Raw genomic sequence first — 19,815 nt, forward strand, 5'->3', positions numbered from 1 at the left:
GCAAGTGCTACTCTGAGATGAAGAGGTTGGCACTGGAGAGGAATTTGTGGTGGGACACATCCAACCAGTCAGAAGACTGATGGTTCAAAAAAGGCAAGGGGTGCTACTTCGGTATCTAAAACTCTTAACTAATTGATTCACCACATAAAAAAGGTGACCTCCACAGTAGTAGTTTCATCTGCAAATGTAAGATGACCTTTCACTTTTTGATATTATGAATTTGGAAAAAAACCTTATCTAATAATTGGATAAATATGGTAGGTCTGTACACAATCTCTACATGGAATCAATCTGTATGACCTACTTAGTTACCAATGTTTTCAATCTCTGATGTAACAATGCACGTAATTTGCGTATCTCCTAAACCCATGTATATAGTTACTTATTTCTTGCAGTACATAAAAATAACACCATTTTCCAACTGCAGTTCAAATATCCTGTTATGGAAGGCACCCATTCTTCTTTCTGCCCATTGTGGACACTTTCTTCTCTCTAAAAAGGGAAATGTAATACTTTTGAGAAAAGGGTAAAATCACTAATACTTCACAGAAATGGTTCAGCTGTTACACAGGTAACATAATGAGCTGCTTTTCTCATAGTATCTATCAGATGTGCTTGATATTTATATCATCAAAAGCACCAGCTGCTGCTATAGTCTTCTAAGTGTGTTTATGAAGTTACATACTCCACAGGTTTTCCTGCTTTGTTGTTATCCCAGCTGTGCTGGTATCAGTGGGCCACAATATGGATACAGGGTGTACATAAAGTCCATGATGAACACTTTCAATTATTTATTGCACAAGAACTAAACATTGTACAGATGTCATACATATTGCATTTTGAAGAGAAACTATGAATCGGAAGATGTCAATGCGGCAACTGAATTCTTGCCACACTCGTCACAGCATGGCATCGTCAACTGTGGCACCCGCTTCCTGTATTATCTCCCTGAGCTCTGCTACATCACGTGGTATAGGCAGTACATACACCAGATCTTTAATGTGTCCCACAGAAAGAAGTCACACGGAGTGAGATCTGGTAATCGGGGTGGCCATTTCATGAAACAGCTGTCCCCTTCTCGTCGTCATCACTGAGCTTCTGCACTAGCTCCAATTTGAATGGTTTCACAGACAGCTTCTGTCGCAGGACTTTCCACACTACCACTGGAGCCATTTCGAGATCACGGGATGCACGGCACACCGATTTCTTTGGACTCCTCATGACTGTCTCTCATACGTGCTCCACATTCACTTCACTCACACTGAGATGTCCATTTCTCTTTGCCAGGCACGAACAACCTGTAATAACGAATTTGTTGTGCCAGTGGTAAATGGCCTTCCTTGTTGATGGCTTCTTACCATACTTGGTTCTAAACACCCGTTTAACAGCTGTAGCACACTTTTTGTCGAACTCCAACACACAGAAAGCTCGCTCCACACCTGAACTCGCCATGTTCATGACTAGTATCAGCAAATTACCAAACTACGCTGTGGTGATATACATGAAAGGGGGGCGGGGAGGGGGGGAGGGGGGGGGGGGAATGAGGGAATTCAGGGTTTCTCTTCAAAATGACATATGCATGATATCTGTACAATGTTTGGTTCTTGTGCAATAAATAACTGAAAGTGCTCCCAGACTTTATGTAAACCCTGTATTATCAATTAGGTGGCCACAAAGCATAAAACAGAAAGTATGTTATGTCCTAAAAACCCTCAAAAGGCAAAGGTACCAGCTAGTGCTGCACTCTACCCTTTTGTTGGTATACATATCCGGCATCTTTACGTATATCTTTAGGAAACAATAAATATTTTATTTATCTGAGTACAGTATACGAGGTGCAACAATGAAGTAATGAAACTGATTTTCTTTGCAAGATCTGGCAATCCTGCAGGCTTGCGTAGGCACAATATCTTTGACCATGGTCTATAAGCTGCTTCTAGTCCAAGTGGCACATTGATGCAACTGCTCAGTCATGAGTTGTGCTGTAATAAGTTAACATGTGTTTGTCTCTCTCATCACGGACATGAAACTGCATAATATTGCGCAACCTCACAGACGGATGTCAACTTGGCCAGGGTGCGTGAACTCATATGATCTGATCGAAGATTATCCATGAAAATGATTGCAGAAGAACTGAACATCAATCGAGAAACAGTTCGTCTAATAATAACTGAAGATCTTGATATGAGAAAGATTTGTGCAAAAATTGTCCCCAAAAATCTCACATCACAACAGCGAGAAACACGGAAAAATGTGGCAGCCAATCTGTTAGACCAAATGGAAATCAATCCAGAATTGTCGAGCCATGTTATCATCAGCGATGAAAGTTGGTTTTTTCAGTACAATCCAGAGACAAAACGCCATAGTTCGCAGTGGTGCTCAAAGGCATCACCTCAACCAAAAAAAGCTTGCATAACAAAGTCAAAAGTGGGTGCCTCCTGGACAAACAGGTAACCAATATCACTACATAGAAATTTCAGAAAGACTTCGTAAAAGAGTTCTTCGTGTCCATACCAACATTGCTGATAGTTGGATTCTGCATCACAATAATGCGCCATCCCATACTGCTCTGTCAGTACAGTTATTTTTAACCTCAAAACAAATTTCAGTACTACCACAGCCACCTTATTCACCAGATATCACTTTTTTCTATTTCCAAGAGTCAAAACTGTGGTTAAGGGACACCATTTTCAAACAACACAAGATGTCCAAAAAGCTGTGACGAGGGTCTTGGAGGATATTACAGAAGATGAGTCCCAGAAATGTTACCATCAATGGCATCAGAATTGGAAAAAAGCGTGCGCAATCAGAAGGGAACTACTTTGAAGGAGACAACACAAAACTTGACTAAAACGGTAAGCAACTTTTTTTTCCACATCAGTCTCATTACTTTATTGTCGCACCTCGTATGCCATAAAACAGACTGAAAGATAATACACCAATGCTTTTGTTGGAAAACTGTTTCGTGCCATAATTCCCATAATCATCACCTGTAAAAAGAATTCTGTATTAGCAGTGAATATGTTGGGATAACATGCAAGACAGATAATGGTTCAAAATATTCATTACTCACATATTTCTTTTGTGAAAACCAAGAATATTCATTACTCACATATTTATTTTGTGAAAACCAAGAAACTATTGACTGGAGAAAGTACGCGGCTAAACAGTTGTTTTAAATGTCTCACAAATTAAATTTCTTGGTGAATAGCACTGAGTTTCTCGGGCTGAAAATTTCTAACCCATAAAGAGCTTCATTCCAGACAGAGATCGCCAACTTAGCTCTCCCAATTCAACAGGTGGTGTCTGATGCATAGAGCCTCCCTAACGTTTAACATAACACAACAGAATCTTTATTCTCGCATGACATGTCATATACAATCTGAGCTCAAACATAATGAGGTATCTGGAACAGAATGACCTCCTCCAAGCCAAATATTAATCAAGTGAAACAAACTTACACTTTTTTCACATGACACACTGAAAACCATGGATTAAGTCAGGTAAATGCAGTATTTGTCCCAGTACCAAGCCTGCGCTCTTTATCAAAAGTATGATCATATGGGGTACTGAGTGTTATTTGTGACTGGACTGAGGATTTTTTGGTAGGGAGGACACAGCAAGTTATCTTGGATGGAGACTCACTGACAGGTGTAGACAAAACTTTGGGTGTACACCAGGGAAGTATGTTGGGTCCCATGCTGTTCACACTGTACTGGGTGGTTGTAACTGAACGGAGAGTGTTGCGAGGGCTGCAGTACAGGCTGTATACAGCGCAGGGGACTCAAACATCATAGGTATGTGCATGAAATGGTTTGCTCAGAGAGTATTCTGAAAAAAAATTATAGTTACACTTCCTGCAGCAGGTGAAAATATGAGGGTTGCCCAGAAAGTAATGTACCACATTTTTTTCTTCCACAATTCTTTACTGAACATAATGAGAATTACACAAACAAAATAATGGTGTTTTACCTACACACCCTATTTTCTACGTAATCTCCATCCTGTTCTATAGCCTGACCCCAGCACGAAACAAGGGGTATGTATGCCCTGTCGGTACTAATCCTTGTTCTGGTGGGGGAGCCAGTGCTTCACTGTGTGAATCAACTCCTCATTGTCCTCAAAATGTCTTCCATGAATGGCATCCTTTAATGGTCCAAACAAGTGGAAGTCCAAGGGGGTCAAGGTCAGGGCTGCTAGGTGGGACAGCCATGGACGATCTCCCCGACTGCTGCAAATCGTGGAGCTCTCAAAACCGCCTTCTGATGCCCTCAGCCTTCATGCCCAGCGACTAACTGTACGTCTGTTGACAGAAGATGCTCCATAGACTTTGCACAAGCGTTTGTCAATATTCCCCACAGTTTCTTTCTCTGCAATGAGAAATTAAATGATGGCACATTGCTTGTAATAAACATCACCCACTGACACCATTTTGAAACTGTCCTGGAGCCACGCTATTTGTCGAAAGTGACGGAAACTTGGCGGACTCACTCAGGAGAGTTCAAATAACATATATGTAATGTTTCACATTTGTAGCATTGTTTTAGCTGAGGGAAAAAATGTGGTGCATTACTTTCTGGGCAACCCTCATACGATGCTGTCAGCAGTCACAATGTGAAATGTTTCTTGTTTTGACATCAGTATGCTGCTTCTTGCTTGGTGATGCATGTTGATTTCTTCTGTGAAGAGTTAAGAAGGTTGACATTTTCCATACAAGAAGCAAATTTTCCATACAAGAGGCAATAGCTATTGAGAAGAAAGATTGTGCACTGCTGGTAAAGTTGTGTTATTAGAAAGACAGCAATAGCAGTGTTACCTTGCGGAAATATTGTCGAAGAGACCCCATGTAAAATAAATGAGCTAGAGAATATGATAAGGAAATTTTTTACACTGGTGTCCCTTCAAGCTGAGTGCACCAAATGAAGCTCCAAGATCACCTACAATGCCATGACTTTGCCCTTCGTTTTTTGGCATCCATGGAAGCAGATGACATGTGGTCGAGGAATATTCTTTGGATGGATGAGGCAAATGTTACTCTGTACGGTGCCAGCAATGCATAGAACTGTCGTATATGGATTTCTACTGCACCACTTTTTGTGCAGGAATATCCACTGCACTCAGCTTATGGGACGGTGTGGTGTACTTTCAAAAGCGTCTTCACTCTCAGTCTGCTTTTCTTCGAGTAGATGACAGCTCGTGGGCCTCAGGTTTGCAGTGACATCAGCACATTATAAGGGCCATCTTGTGCAGCATGTGATTCTAGCCTTGGAAGAATACAACTGTGCCCACACCACTACTTTCATGCAAGATGGGGAGACACATGTCGTTTACCAGGTAAAAGATTTGCTTGAAGAAACCTTTGGTAATGACTACATCATCTCTAGGCAATTTCAAGATGAGTGGCCTTCTGGATCCAGGGACCTAAATACAGGTGACTTCTGGTTGTGGGAAGATCTGAAAGAACTTGTCTATCAGGGATGTATCTGGACTATTCCTGAACTGAAGGATAGCATATGATGACATATCTCTCTGATTACAATGGATTAACACATGCATTATCTTGTGACCTTACCCTCATAAATGTGCCAGAGCCATAATTATCATGTGTTTAATTGTTCCTCTCCTTTCCCTGCACCTGCGACACATTCCGACCGCTTACAGCACCATATTTTCACCTGATGGCAGAAAGCGGAACTACTATTTTCTAAGCATATTCCATGAGAGCACCAATTACTGATCATACCTATGATGTTTAACCATCCTGTGATGTATACAGCCCACATTGCAGCACTCGGTATATTAATGATCTTGACGACAATATTATTAGTAACCTCAAGACCTTACACAGATAATGCAATTATCTACAATCAAGTACAGTCTGAAAGAAGCTGCACAAATATTTAGTCGGATCTTGATTATAATTCAAAGTGGTGCAGATTGGCAACTTGCTTTTAAATGTTCAGAAATGTAAAACTGCACAGTTCACAAAATGAAAAAACATAACATCCTATGACTACAGTATCAACGAGCCACATTTGGAACAGGTAAACTCAAATAAATACCCGGTATAACACTTTGTAGAAACATGAAATGGGATGATCATATAGGCTAAGTCATGGGTAAAGCAAGTAGCAGACTTTGGTTTATTGATAGAATACTAGTGAAATACAGTCAGTCTATAAAGGAAATTGTGTACAAGTCACTTATATGAGCCAAAGTACAATACTGATCAAGTGTATGGGACCCATACCAAATGGGACTAGCCGGGGACACTGAACATATATGGAGAAGGTCACAGGTTTGTCTGACCTCTGGGAGAGAGTCACAGAGATGTTGAAGAAACTAAACTGGCAGACTCTTGAAGACAGACGTAAACTATCCCAAGAAAACCTATTTACAATGTTTCAAGAACCCATTTTAAATAATGATGCTAAGTATATACTACAATCCCTACATATCTCTCCCATAGGGATCATGAGGACAGCACACACAGATGCATTTAACCAAACATTCTTCCCACACTCCATAAGTGAATGGAACCAGGAAGAGACCATTATAAATGGTACAAAGGGACATACCCTCTGCCGTACATGGGTTACAGAGTGCAGATGAAGAGCTCATCTGATTGAAACATTCGTGACTCATCAATGAAAACACACACACACACACACACACACACACACACACACACACACTGTACACATATGCTAAAACAAAGTGTATGCTTGGATGCACATGCATGTTACAAAAAATTTAATAGATGTTACATTCTTTACCTTCCCATGGACTACCACTAAAACATTGGTGGGAGGTATGTGTTTGTCTCTTCGATCCACAGTGTTACGCTGGTGGGAGCTATGCTCCCAGCAGGATCACCCATGCAAGATTGGTCAGTAGATGAGAGATCCGACAAAAAGTAGTCTCCCTAGGAGGCACCCTTCGTGGGAGTATGTGAGCGGTAACCACATGGGCCCTTAGCTAAGTCTGACAATACTTCCACTTACTTGCATCAGGATTAGCCTATTTCCCTTTCTATCGGTGTCCTTTGACCAATTTGATATTTTCAATCCCAAAGGTATTAGGTTTCAAGATCTGAGGGTATCTTTCATTTTCCTTTTCTCTCTCTAATGTCAGACGTGATAGAGAAGATGAACTACAGTACAGTGTCAAGGGCAGAAAAGAAAAAAAATAGCATCTGTACTTTGAGAGGCAGCTACAACATTCATACGGAGTGGCTAAATTTGGCTTAGCACCCACCTGCCTATGTGGAAACAAATGGGATAATACCACATTACTTTTCAGAGAAAACACATGGTTTGGCTGTATGTAAAAGAACCTGGTGGCAAAGTCCCCCCCCCCCTTTCCCAATAGGATCTCCAGGAAGGGATTACATAAATACCAAATACAGAAGCACTGGAAGAGAATGAAGAAGGAAACGGAGTACGAAGACGCAACGGAACTTAAAGATTGGGACATGGAATGTACTCAGACTATTGCAGGCTGACAAGCTGGAGAAGGTCAAACAGGAATTGATGGAGAATAGATTTGATATATTAGCTATTGTGTAGCAATTATGATAGGAAAATGGCTGATGAAAAATATACTGAAAGTGGGGTACATAGATGAAGGACTCACGATGATGATGATATGAAGAGGTGACAATAAGAATATTTCTCAACACAAATCACACTTATGATGAAGCAGAGGAATATTATGAAAATTTTGAAGAAATTGTGGGTAAAGAAAAAGAAACAGCTGCATCATCATGATGGGGGCCTGCATGAAGTGGGAGACAAGGGAAAGAAAGGGGCACTGGCTAGAAGATTTGGATTGGGAAATACGAACAGCTGAGGTGAAAATCTGTTTTTTTTTTCTGCAAAGAAAATTCTCTTGTGATTGGCAACACATTGTTAGAACGTCAGAGAAGATGAAGATACATACATGGGTACCTAGGGTGAATGATGACAAGATACCAAATTGATTATATCATAATTGAAAACAAATAAAAAAAATGCCTAAAGAAAGTCAGAGCATACCATGGAGCAGACAAAGGTTCAGACAAGCTGTTGGTGGTGGACTTGCAAACAAGACTGAAGCGAGTGAGAGCGGGAAAACCAAGATCGATATTTGACACAGAAAGACTAAAGGAAGAAGGTAAAGAGACAGAGCCTGAAAACACATTTATGTCACAATGGGTAGGAGGGCCCAAAGAAGAGAATGCAAATGAGAAATGGAAAAGGATGAGACAAAGACTTAAGGAATATGCACAAGAAGTTGTACGGGTGAGGAAGTTCAAAAGAATAAGTAAAGAATGGGTAACAAAGACAATACTGGGTAAGATGGAAGAAAGGAGGAAATGGAAGACAGTAGGAACTGAGGAAGGGACAACAACATACAGAAAGGTGAATAATGAATTAAGGAGAGATACAGAACAAGAATGAAGACACAGATGAAAAACAAATATAAACAAATACAGAAATCAGAAATGAAGTGAAACAATGTATGGATTAGCTATTAACCTAGTCTTTGAAGCAAAGAAAAGCAGGACAAGTATGGGAATGGAAAGTGATGGTACAAAGGTTCATAACCAGAGGAAGTGTTGGGAAGATGGCTAGAATATGTAAAGTGCCTGTATGATGCTGATCAAAAATCAAATGATATTGAATTAGAAGAGGAGACAAGAGTTAAAGAAGAGGACAAAGGATGCTGCATCTTGGAATACGAAGCAGGAGGGCTTTAAGAGATGAAGAATCATAAAGAAAGTGGAACTGGTGGTTTACCAGCAGAGTGCAAGCTTAAAAGCCTTGGATACAGTGGAGTGAAAGAGCTGAGTTATCTTTGTAAAATGCACGAAAAAGTGAATGGCTGGATGACTTTCTCTTGGCACTAATGATACCGACTAAAAGAAAAACAGTGTCAAGAAATTTGAGGATTTTAGAACTATAGTTTGATTTCTCATGAAGCAAAAGTTCTACTAAGTGTGACAAATAGAAGACTTCATGGAACACTGGAAAAAAGCACTGGAGAGGAACTGTATGGATTCAGAAGAGGTAAAGTTACAAGAGATGCAACTGAAATTTCGAGAATTATTTGTGAGAGATACATTGAAAGAAAATAAGTGTAAGAAATGTAAGAACCACTATAAAGTTAGGGCAGAAAGATATAGAGCAGATTAGCACTTTCAATAATCCAGGAAGCATTATTACAGAAGATGTGAGATGCAATAAGGAGGCGAAAACATGTACATATAGCAATTAACAAGGATGCATTTAATAAGAGGAGGCTTCTAAGTGGTTGCATGGACAGAGACGGCGAAGAGACCAGCAAAGTGCTTTACACAGAGAATGGCAATATATGGAGCTGAGGCATGGAAAACAGAGGAAAGAGAAAGGAAGAAGAACAGAAGTATCTGACATGTGGATTTGGAGGAGGATGGAAGGGATAAAGGGGGCAGACAAAGTGCGAGGTTGTTTACTGATGGATGCTAGGGAAGAATGGAAGAAATGGAAGAAGAAACCAGATGGTGGGTGGTATAAGGATAGATACAATTATGAGAAAACGAAGAGGGTAGCAAATGACAGGACTGTACAGAGAGCTACATGGGAAGACCTGCCCTAGAGCATAACACTGATGATGATGATAATAATAATGACAACATTCCTTCCTCTTCTTTCTTAACTATTTCCACCGTGTTACAACTTTTCTTTTTATGTATCTTTCAGTGTTTGCTTCTGTTGTTTACAAATATGGGCATATATAAAAAGAATACTTATCTCCATTAAAAGTGAACACACACATAAATAGACATCACAATGTAAATAATAACAACAATAGAAAATCCAGGATGGAATTAATTTGTTTCATTATATTGTTGTAATAATAACAATAATAATATCTGCTATGTGTCTTCCTCTTGCACAAGATCTTCTATGCTGTGATAACATTTCCTTTTTAAGTGTTTTTCAGTGGTATTTAGCTTGTAGGCCATGAACATGGACAGTATTTTACTGGTTACTGACAAGCTTCAAAGCCACATAATACAGCGTATTTTCAAAAAAGCTACTCCTGTGATGAAGCCACAAACAATGTGATCTAAGCCTTGTTTCTCAGGCGTATGTAAAAGAATTTCTCTTTAAGAGATGTATGTTTTTTAGCCAAAGACGAGTATTTCATATATAAACATACAATTAATTGTCTTTAAGTCAAGGCTTTTGAATAAAGGTTGGCATGATTGCCTACTGTTTGTTCCCATCATAGCACTGATGGTTTATTTCTATAGCTTGAACACAATGAGGTGGTTTGCTTTTTCAACGCCCCCAAAAATGATGGCATGTCTTACAACTGGTACAAACAAAGCTGCTTAATCACTTTTCTAAGAAATCCCAATGCTCAGTCTGTGGGAAGTGTTTGTTTACAGTAATTACAAGCAATTTAACAGAGGCTGCAGTGAGAAGTTCTCTGCCTTCATATTTTAACTGTGAGATGTATTCATCAGTTATTTGGATCTGAAATGTTCAATTTCTGGTTTTGTAAGGTTTAGTTTCATAGCATTATTATTCATGCAAGTTAAAGAGTCCTTGAAGAGTTTGCTTTGTATTCTGAGCTAGTAGTTCACTGTTTTTACAACAAAGCACTGCTGCCGAGTCATCTACACATGTACTTGTTCCTGAAATTATTTTACATGACATGTCATTTATGAAATACAAGAAAAGTGATGGCATAGTATGGGTCTCTGTGGTATACCTACTTGTATTTCCTCCCAACTAGGACAGGCTCGCTCTCTGTTGTCTATTTTTGAGAGATGATAAGAACCAGCTTAAAGATTTTCCATGAAAATCTTAAAGCAGCCATTTTGTGAAGCTACAGCTTATGTTTACCATATAAAATGTTTCAGTGAGGTGACAAAAGATACTGGATATGCACAGCTTGTCATCGAGGCATTCGCTTATTTTAGTAATTAGTTTGTTAACAGCATACTTAAAAACTCAAAGCCTATTTTGCCTCAGGTCTGCTACATATCCCCGCGATTTGCTCAGAAATGGTCCCTAAAGCATGTTAAAATAGCCTATAATTTGTATGTGAAAAACAGGGCCAGTCTCCATTCCAGAATGGTACATTCTTCTAAAACAGATACAGCAGGTCGGTATACCGTTGATTTACTTATGTTGTAGAGAAATCATGCCTGGCTTCATTTTTTATAACAAAGTATTGAATATGTAGAAATCATCAGTTTATTGTCTGCTGAGTTCAAAATATCAATCCCATAGTGAATTTTCACCCACAGTATGGTATATTCTGGAAACTATATTTTAAAACAATGTCTCATTTATTACCAGTTACCATTCAGAAGCTTGTGAAGTTAAGTACCCTGGCATTCTTCAAACAGACTCTCTCTTAGCTTTTTCATAACTCACATACAAATGACAATGATGCATTGTGTTGCTCCGACAAGAGCAATGACTGTGACAAATCCACACTTTAAATATTCTACAACTACTACTGCACATAAAAAGTGATAAAAATGAATTAATGGGTACTCTGCAGTGCATTTCCAATCAGGTTCCGGTTCTACAGCTACATTGTTATTAGCAAAGCCAAAAAACTTTACAACTAGCAGTTTATTGTCAACTCCAGGAAGAAATCTAAAGCCACGTGGAAAGTTATCGGTGATAATAAAGTTGGGATGAAAAACCAGAGTCACTCAATAACACATGAACAATGAGGGAAGTGTCATGTCTGACCCTAAAGAAATACATTAATTATTCAATAACTACTCCACAAACATTCTTCTCAAACTGATGCTCCAGTAGGCCAACCAAAACACTGTTTTCTGGATCAATTAACACTGAGTGAAATCTGCAGTATTATAAAACAGAAACAAAACTCACTCTCATGTGGTTTTGATGGCTTATCTGATTATCTTCTGAATCCAATCTGCCATAATGTGTCTCCTCCCTTGTCAGATATGATAAACCAATCCTTGCTGCTGGGCCAATTACCTAAAAATTTTCAGGCAGCAGATGTGGTTCCTTTCTTTAGAAGAGGAGATGAAAGGAGTATTGTTAAGAAGCCATGCTCTACTTGGGTTCTGAAATGGGAGTCCAATAAATGGGGCCCTATAGTCTATATTTCTAAGTTAAGTTCATTGGGGCTCAATGACAGAAAGCATACAAAAGGAGTATTCCTTGATCTCACTTGTCAATCATGATTTTGTCTATTTATGGGTAAACTGTTACAATATGGAGTTAGGGGAAATCACTCAGAGTACAAAAAGTTGTAATCAACTCAATAAATGATGCATGCATACAGTCAAGGGAGCAAGTTGAAGGACAAGGCATTCCTCACTGCTTCACATTTGGTCCACTGCTGTTTATTATTTCTACCAGTGAGCCAACACAAAGTATTCACAAAGATGTGCCAGTAATATATGCCGATGACTCCAATATACTTAGGCCTATTTGATCCACTGTAACCAAGCTGATAAATAACTTAAAACACAAACAAAATTACTACTATGTAAGGACAAAACTGAGTGTACATATTTTCACCTATTGCATGTAGTTCTACCAAAGATGGATGATATCAGATCTCAGGCAAGAAGTGACCACTACATTCCTCGGAGTGTGGACAGATGACTCACTGCAGTGGGTCAAACACAAAAAAGAAATAAAAATATAAAAACTGAAAATAGACTATGCAGTCTGCACTAAACATTTAGAATCCAGAGTAATATTCCGTGTTACTGAAAGACTAAAACTGCATTCCTTGCACCTGTACACTCAATACTTCATATTGCATTCAACTCTGACACAGAATGTATGCAGAAGAGAATAATTAAGATAATGAGACACGAACCTCTCTTTTCCACCACTAAAACATCTATTTCTGGAGCTCCATATCCAGCATGTGCCTAGTATTTCTATTCACTGTGTTTTACTCAAGAGTATTTGCATATTTTTACAGAAAATAAAGGCATCCTCTATCAGACATATTATTCCAATTATGTATCATTAATTGGCCAACAACTGTGTAAAGGACTCAGCAGTGTGAGGCACAGGAGTTGATCTATACAACAAACTTCCTGAAAGCTTAAAGTCAAACAGCGGAAGATTCAGAGCAAATGTGAAAATGTTACTGCAGAAGAATGTCTTCTATACACTAGAAGAATTTATGAAAGCCCATCTAAAACAAAATTGAATATTTTCTAATGTAAAATAAATGTAAAGATGACAAGTTTATTCTACAGGTGTTACTGTTATTTATCTTATGAGCTGTGAATTATCAAGTTAACAGTTTTCTTAAATACCTTTAGATTTAAGCCAATTTATTTGATACTACATATGTAACCTGTTTTTCCCCGTCCTATTGTGAGTTTATTAAAGTGAAATTGTAACAACACACAACATAATTTCTGTTATCAATAAAATTCAAACCCAGTGAAAACTTCACAATTGTTTTTCAGTCTCGCATGTAAAAATCACTTCCCTCTAAGAAATTTTAACTTGGTTGGATCACAATGTTTAAACACATCAAGCAGTTTACAGACTAAATAACAAACTGTAGATATGTTTTTCGCTCAGTTACGTGCTGGACACGCCGAAATCTTAGTTGTGGCAGATAATCTGGTTGTGGTAACAAACGGACCGTAATGTTTTCGCCCGTGTCATATTGAAAATGCACAAATAAGTTACTAAGTATAACGGCTTTCAATAACAATGATTTGTTATCTTACACATGGAGAGTTGTAATCCTACAAAACGAGATATACAACTAAGCGAAGGTTAGTAATCGGATTCTTACGGAAGCGTCTAAGAGCCAACACAAATCTACAATTAGAATATGACGCTGTTAAGTGATATTTGCAAAACAACACGCGCTTACATGACCTGTTAATAGAAAAACGGGTTTCAAGCTTTATTTTATTACAAAATTTGGATTTTTACCGCCTCACTTACACAGTCTCAGTTCCAACAGTATAAAATTTGTGTCTATCGTAATTCGGTATTATTATTTACCCTTTCTCCTTCATGCTGCTCTCTGAAGTAGCTAACGCATCCTTCTATCCATTCTCTTGACGCATGAAAATGCCTCGCTGACAAGTAGGAACGAATCTTTTCGAGTTCATTATCCATCGAAGTGAAAACACTGACACTATTTTACTGATGTTGCTGTGTACACAAATCAAGTAGCGACTTATTTCAACAACAATACAATCTGCTGACTGATTCTGTTTACCGCCAAGTCAGAGATACTTACCTGGCGAAACAGGAGGATGTAGAAGGAATATCTATGGGACGAGCTTTCATAAGCCTGTTTCACACATGCAATTTTTATTTGTTTTATTTATTTGGCATCCAATAGATCACACATATGATATAGGATTTGTCATTTGATTACATATAACAACACATACACATAATAAATGGATAAACGTATACAAACAGCAAAACAAATTACATACACATAGAACATAAGTAGTGAACAAGAACTTATTACACAAAAACAAAAGTACGTGCTCATGATAAACAATTATAGATCATGAACTAAGCCTTATACACAAAACGTATTACGGATATTTAACAGATTTTTCATAAGTACCATAATCAAGAAGTTGAAAACATAATTAAATTAGTTTAAATTTGTATAAAAAAAGTACAGTTTCAATCCACAGTCTGAGACAGGTATTCATTTACACTATAGTAGCATTTTTCCATCAAGTATATTTTTAATTCACGCTTGAAATTATTTTTCCCTTTCAATTCTTTAATTTGAGATGGAAGTGCATTTAAAAGCTTTATTCCTAAGTGATATCACAGCTATGGCACAATGTAGTTGTACGGTGAGTTACCGTTCACACAGTATGCAACCAAGAATTACTTTTGACTTCAAGAACTTTACCCAGTCATCATTCGACACTGGTGCATAGCCTCGCAACCTCAGAGTTAACTACAAATGTCGTCATGTACCAGCAAAATTTACATTTAATACTGTGTGATGGCAGTGGCTGCAAATTTATTTTCATTTTGGTATTTGCTACTATCCAGGAAACTTGTGACACAATGAGTGCTTTTGGCTCTAAGTTTACTATAAAATCCTAAATGCTTAACAATATCATCCAACAAAACTGAAGAGGGGACGTGTGGTTCTGACATACCAGGCGCATAGTGCAATAAATACAATCACAACACTCTCTGGTACGAAATGTGTTACCGTTTCTCCTCTGGAGCGATACTAGTGCTCCAAGCGGTGAGAAGGCTGACTGTCACATGCGTAGTAATAATCATATTTGTTTTTAATTATTTTCTACTTAATTAACGAAATAGTTGTTATGTTTTTGCGTTTCATGCGTTAGTAAGTTCCCAAGAGTAATGAATTATCGTGAAATACATGTAAAAACAGACTTACAATTGTTCAGTGACATACGCTACAACTCATTCATGAAGAAACACTTCCGAATAAGTCTGTATTTGAAGCTTATTCGGCTAAAAGCAAAAGTATTTAATAACATCTCATGCATGAGAAGCATATATTTCTGCTGTTGTCTGTTATTGTTATCATAGGTACTACCCCTGACAACATATATTTATCTAATCATTTACCCATTCTTACATTTCAGTCTATTTTCTAACATATGAATCCTTTTGTAGATGTAATTACATTTACTTCAAAAGCATGCATTCTGTTTGTGACTCAGGTTCACCAATAATTGTTGGCTTTGTTTCTTCTGTATTGGGAACAGTATTATCGCTTTTTAACATCTATCATCACGTCTGTGTGGTCTTTGCTTAAAATATAGGTGTGTTGGGTTATTTGGTAGTTATATCATGTAGGTATTACATTCTATATACAGGATTAGCATGAATAAAATCGACAAACTGCAGAGATGGCTTCTTGACTGGTAATTGAGGGAAAATGTCCTATCAACATGTGTCCAGTAACCGACCGTGTGCGTGCAACGACAACAAATCATCCTGTAACACAGTGCAGACCTATATCGCGTCCATGTCACAACAGATGTTCAAGAAGTCTCTATGGGATGCAGTGTCATGCAGGATACATATAATCGTACAGCTTACAGCATGATGATAGGCCACTTGCTGGGAGTTGGTACTGGGTTTCGTCTCAAAATCCTGCAGAACCTGGTCTTCCAAATCTGGTGTATGCACGTCCTTCTGTCTGAAAGGATCCACAATCACACAAATGCCAAAAAGGGGCTTGAAGTGTTGTGTGATGTTATTGGTGTCTGAGAGGGCACTTGTTTTGGTATAGCTGTGCTGTCTCTCGACTCTTTCAGTCTTCTTGTCTATAGAAAAAAACCATCTCGGCTTTTCCCTGACATGAATACCAGACCATTCTGCTTCTTACAGGACACTGCATCAATCATACAGCCTGCAACACACAAGGAACACGCAGTACATGGTCAGAGGAACTGTAATTCGTCAGCTCCGTCCACCGCGCCAACGATGCGTTTCTGGACACATGTTTATACTATCTTTTCTCCACTATTTGCGATCAGAAATATGTCCCAGCAATTTGACGGTTTTATCAATGTTCACCCTGTAGGTTTCCATCATTCCACACTCACCGATTTGGCTGAAAGTGTAGTTAACGAAACTCCACTTCGTTCGTTAGATTTACTACGTCTTTCTGCAAAAGGTCAGGTCTTCTGGTGTTAAGCAGTAATTTTTTTTGCTATAGGTAAACGACATTAATCAGTAACTATCTCTACGTTACAAGAGAATCGTAAATAAAGTGTCGCTTAACGTACCGTTTCGTACCTCCCAGATTTTCTTAAGAAACCAAAGAATGACAAATGTGGTGTCATATTTTATTTATTTCTGATTTTTATTGCACTTCATAGACTATTTATTGTAAATGCCATGAACAAATCAATATGAACATTAGTTTTCGCACTCATCTGATATCGTATTCAGAAGTGTCGTTTCCTGGCCGCTTGAGGCGCTGTTATCGCTGTGGGTAACAAAAACGAGACGGATCGTCGTGTTAGATGGTGCCAGAAGTCAACCAAATTGTGTGTAAGTTTAATAGATATAAAATGAACATATCATCAAAGTTCCCTAATGTGAAGATAATTGATTCAGATCTAATCTTGCAATGACAGTACTATTCTAATCATGGGCTACAGCTGGACAAAACAGGCAAGTTCAGACTATGCAAAAACATTACAATAATGTTAGCGAGCACATGGAAACAAGTCGAAGTAATAAAAGCACTTACAACTAGTTCTGGCTGAAAGTCTCCCTTTGTGCTGTAGAAGCCACTCCAGACCAAGCTATCAAGGACACAAATATGAATGCAAGGGTTTGCATCATACAGACTTCTTCAAAAGCTGTGATCAACAGTGCCATTATTGCATCGCAAACACTGCCTGCAGAAACCTCAGTGCTACATAATGCTGCATCCAAAGAAACTCATGAGCATGAAATTAATTCTGATTATTTATGCACAAATGAAAAACTGCACTATGAGTAACAAAAAGAGTAAGATGAGTTCCAAAGAGAAGCAGTTATTTTTTATGGTTGTCACCTAGGCCACTGTAGGCCATTGTACAAACAAGTCAGCTCGAAAGGAAACAGTGTAATATGGTGCCTGTGTAGAAAAGGACCAACGTCAAGACAGTGAAGATAGCTTGAAGAATCTTACTATTTTTTTAAAAAAATATGAGGTCACAAAAATATATCACACATTTTTCTGTAAGTCTATGTGATATGGATCTTGTAAATCATACACATTCTTTATGTCTTACTGAGTGACAAAAAACAGTTGGTTCTGAGGGGCTGCAGTTTGATGGGTATGATTTAACTACTCACAGTTGCAGACCAAGCACAGGGAAAGGTGGTCTGTCATTTATATAGATAACACAGTTATTTATAAACCACTAGATTTAAAAATTTTGTACAGATCAACGCTATGATGTCTGTGGTATTGAAATTACTGCAAAGGACATATTTGTTGCAGTGCTTACAATTTACAGAGCTGTGGCTGGGAAGTTATGTATCTTTATCAATATATTAGAATCTGTTTGGCTAAACTTCTTTCCAAAACAATAAAAGTAATAGTTGCAGGGTTAAATGGTAAGACTCGTAATACTGACCTCGAACATTTAGTGATTTGTTACTACTTGGCTGCTATGTTAAACTTCCCCATGAGAGTTACAGGAAATGGCAAAAGTCTTATGGACAATATTTTTATTGGCAAGATTAGAATAAACAGTGGGGACTGAAATTCGATAGTTGGAAAAGAAAGAGAAGGAAATGTAGTAAAAAAATGGAAGTGATCATATGGTATTGTTGGCTGGGAGGCCCCACGTAGGGAAGTTCGGCCACAGTATAGCAAATCCTTTTTAGTTGATGCCACTTCAGCAGCTTGCAGGTCAATGATGATGAAAATGATGATGAAGGACACACAACATTCAGTCTCTTACCGGTAATCTAACCCAGGCCCCTTGCATGGTAGGCAGACAGGCTACCGCTATGCTACAGAGGCAGACAGAAATGTAGTAGGTGAATATGCAATGGCGATAAGGAATGAAAGAGGAAGCTGTCTGGTAGAATTTTGCACACAGCATAACTTAATCATAGCTAACACTTGGCTTAAGAATAACGAAAGAAGGTTGTATACATGGAAGAGACCTGGAGTCACTGGAAGGTTTCAGATAGATTATATAATGGTAAGATAGAGATTTAGGAACCAGGTTTTAAACTGTAAGTCATATCCAGGGACAGATGTGGACTCTGACTACAATCTATAGGTTATGAACTGTAGATTAAAACTGAATGGAGATGGGACCTGGATAAACTGAAGGAACTAGAGGTTGTAGAGAGTTTCAGAGAGACCATTAGTGAGCGACTGAAAAGAATGGGAGAAAAATACAGTAAAAGCAGAATGGGTAGCTTCGGGAGATGAATTAGTGAAGGCAGCAGGGGATCAAGTCGGTAAAAAGACAAGGGCAAGTAGAAATCCTTGGGTAACAGAAGAGATATTGAATTTAATTGATGAAAGGAGAAAATATAAAAATACAGTAATGAAGTAGACAAAAAGGAATACAAACGTCCCAGAAATGAGATCGACATAATTGCAAAATGGCTAGTCATGGATGGCTAGGATGTAGACGTATAGATAGACAATGCATACATGAAAATTAAAGAGGCCTTTGGAGGAAAGAGAACCACTTGTATGAATATTAAGAGCTCAGATGGAAAACCAGTTCTAAGCAAAGAAGGAAAATCAGAAAAGTGTAAGGAGTATATAGAGGGTCTATAGAAGGGCGATGTACTCGAGGGCAATATTATGGAAGTGGCAGAGGACGTAGATGAAGATGAAATGGGAGATACGATACTGTGTGAAGAATTTGACAGCGCACTGAAAGACCTAAGTCGAACCGAAGCCTCGGGAGTAGACAACATTCCTTTAGAACTACTGATACAGGTTGTTTGTGTAAAAGCAAATTGTCGGGACTTCTGTGTGTCTGACACAGAAGTCGAACGCATCCGCCGTAGTTTCACAAGTAGTCTGCAGAAATCTGTTCGCTGTGCAGCTCGACAGCTCAGCATCTCCCCGACGTCTGTCTGGTGCGTGTTGCATCAACATTAACACATGAAATCATACAAAATTCAACAACTGCAAGCTCTTCATGATGGTGACAAACAACAATGTGTGGAGTTCTATAACTTCGTTCTTGACAAATGGAGGATGACAGCTTTCTTCCACTCTTAGTATTTAGTGTCACAACATTTAAATGGAAATAAATGTGAACCGTCATAATGTGATAATATGGGGTACAGAACAACCACA

The 19,815-nt window shown here is 38.4% G+C and overlaps 1 protein-coding gene across 1 annotated transcript in view; it reads right to left on the reverse strand.

The window, feature by feature from the left end:
- The window catches only part of LOC126335017 (recQ-mediated genome instability protein 1-like), a 116,410-nt gene extending 102,148 nt beyond the window's left edge, over window positions 1-14,262 (reverse strand). The window contains exon 1 of the mRNA XM_049997843.1: window positions 14,016-14,262. Within this exon, the coding sequence (XP_049853800.1) occupies window positions 14,016-14,132 (117 nt within the window). The 5' untranslated portion in view covers window positions 14,133-14,262. The remainder of the gene's footprint in view (window positions 1-14,015) is intronic.
- Window positions 14,263-19,815: the final 5,553 nt, after the last annotated feature.

This window comes from Schistocerca gregaria, chromosome 2 (assembly GCF_023897955.1).
Source record: "Schistocerca gregaria isolate iqSchGreg1 chromosome 2, iqSchGreg1.2, whole genome shotgun sequence".
In the NCBI taxonomy this organism is placed as follows: Eukaryota; Metazoa; Arthropoda; class Insecta; order Orthoptera; family Acrididae; genus Schistocerca; species Schistocerca gregaria.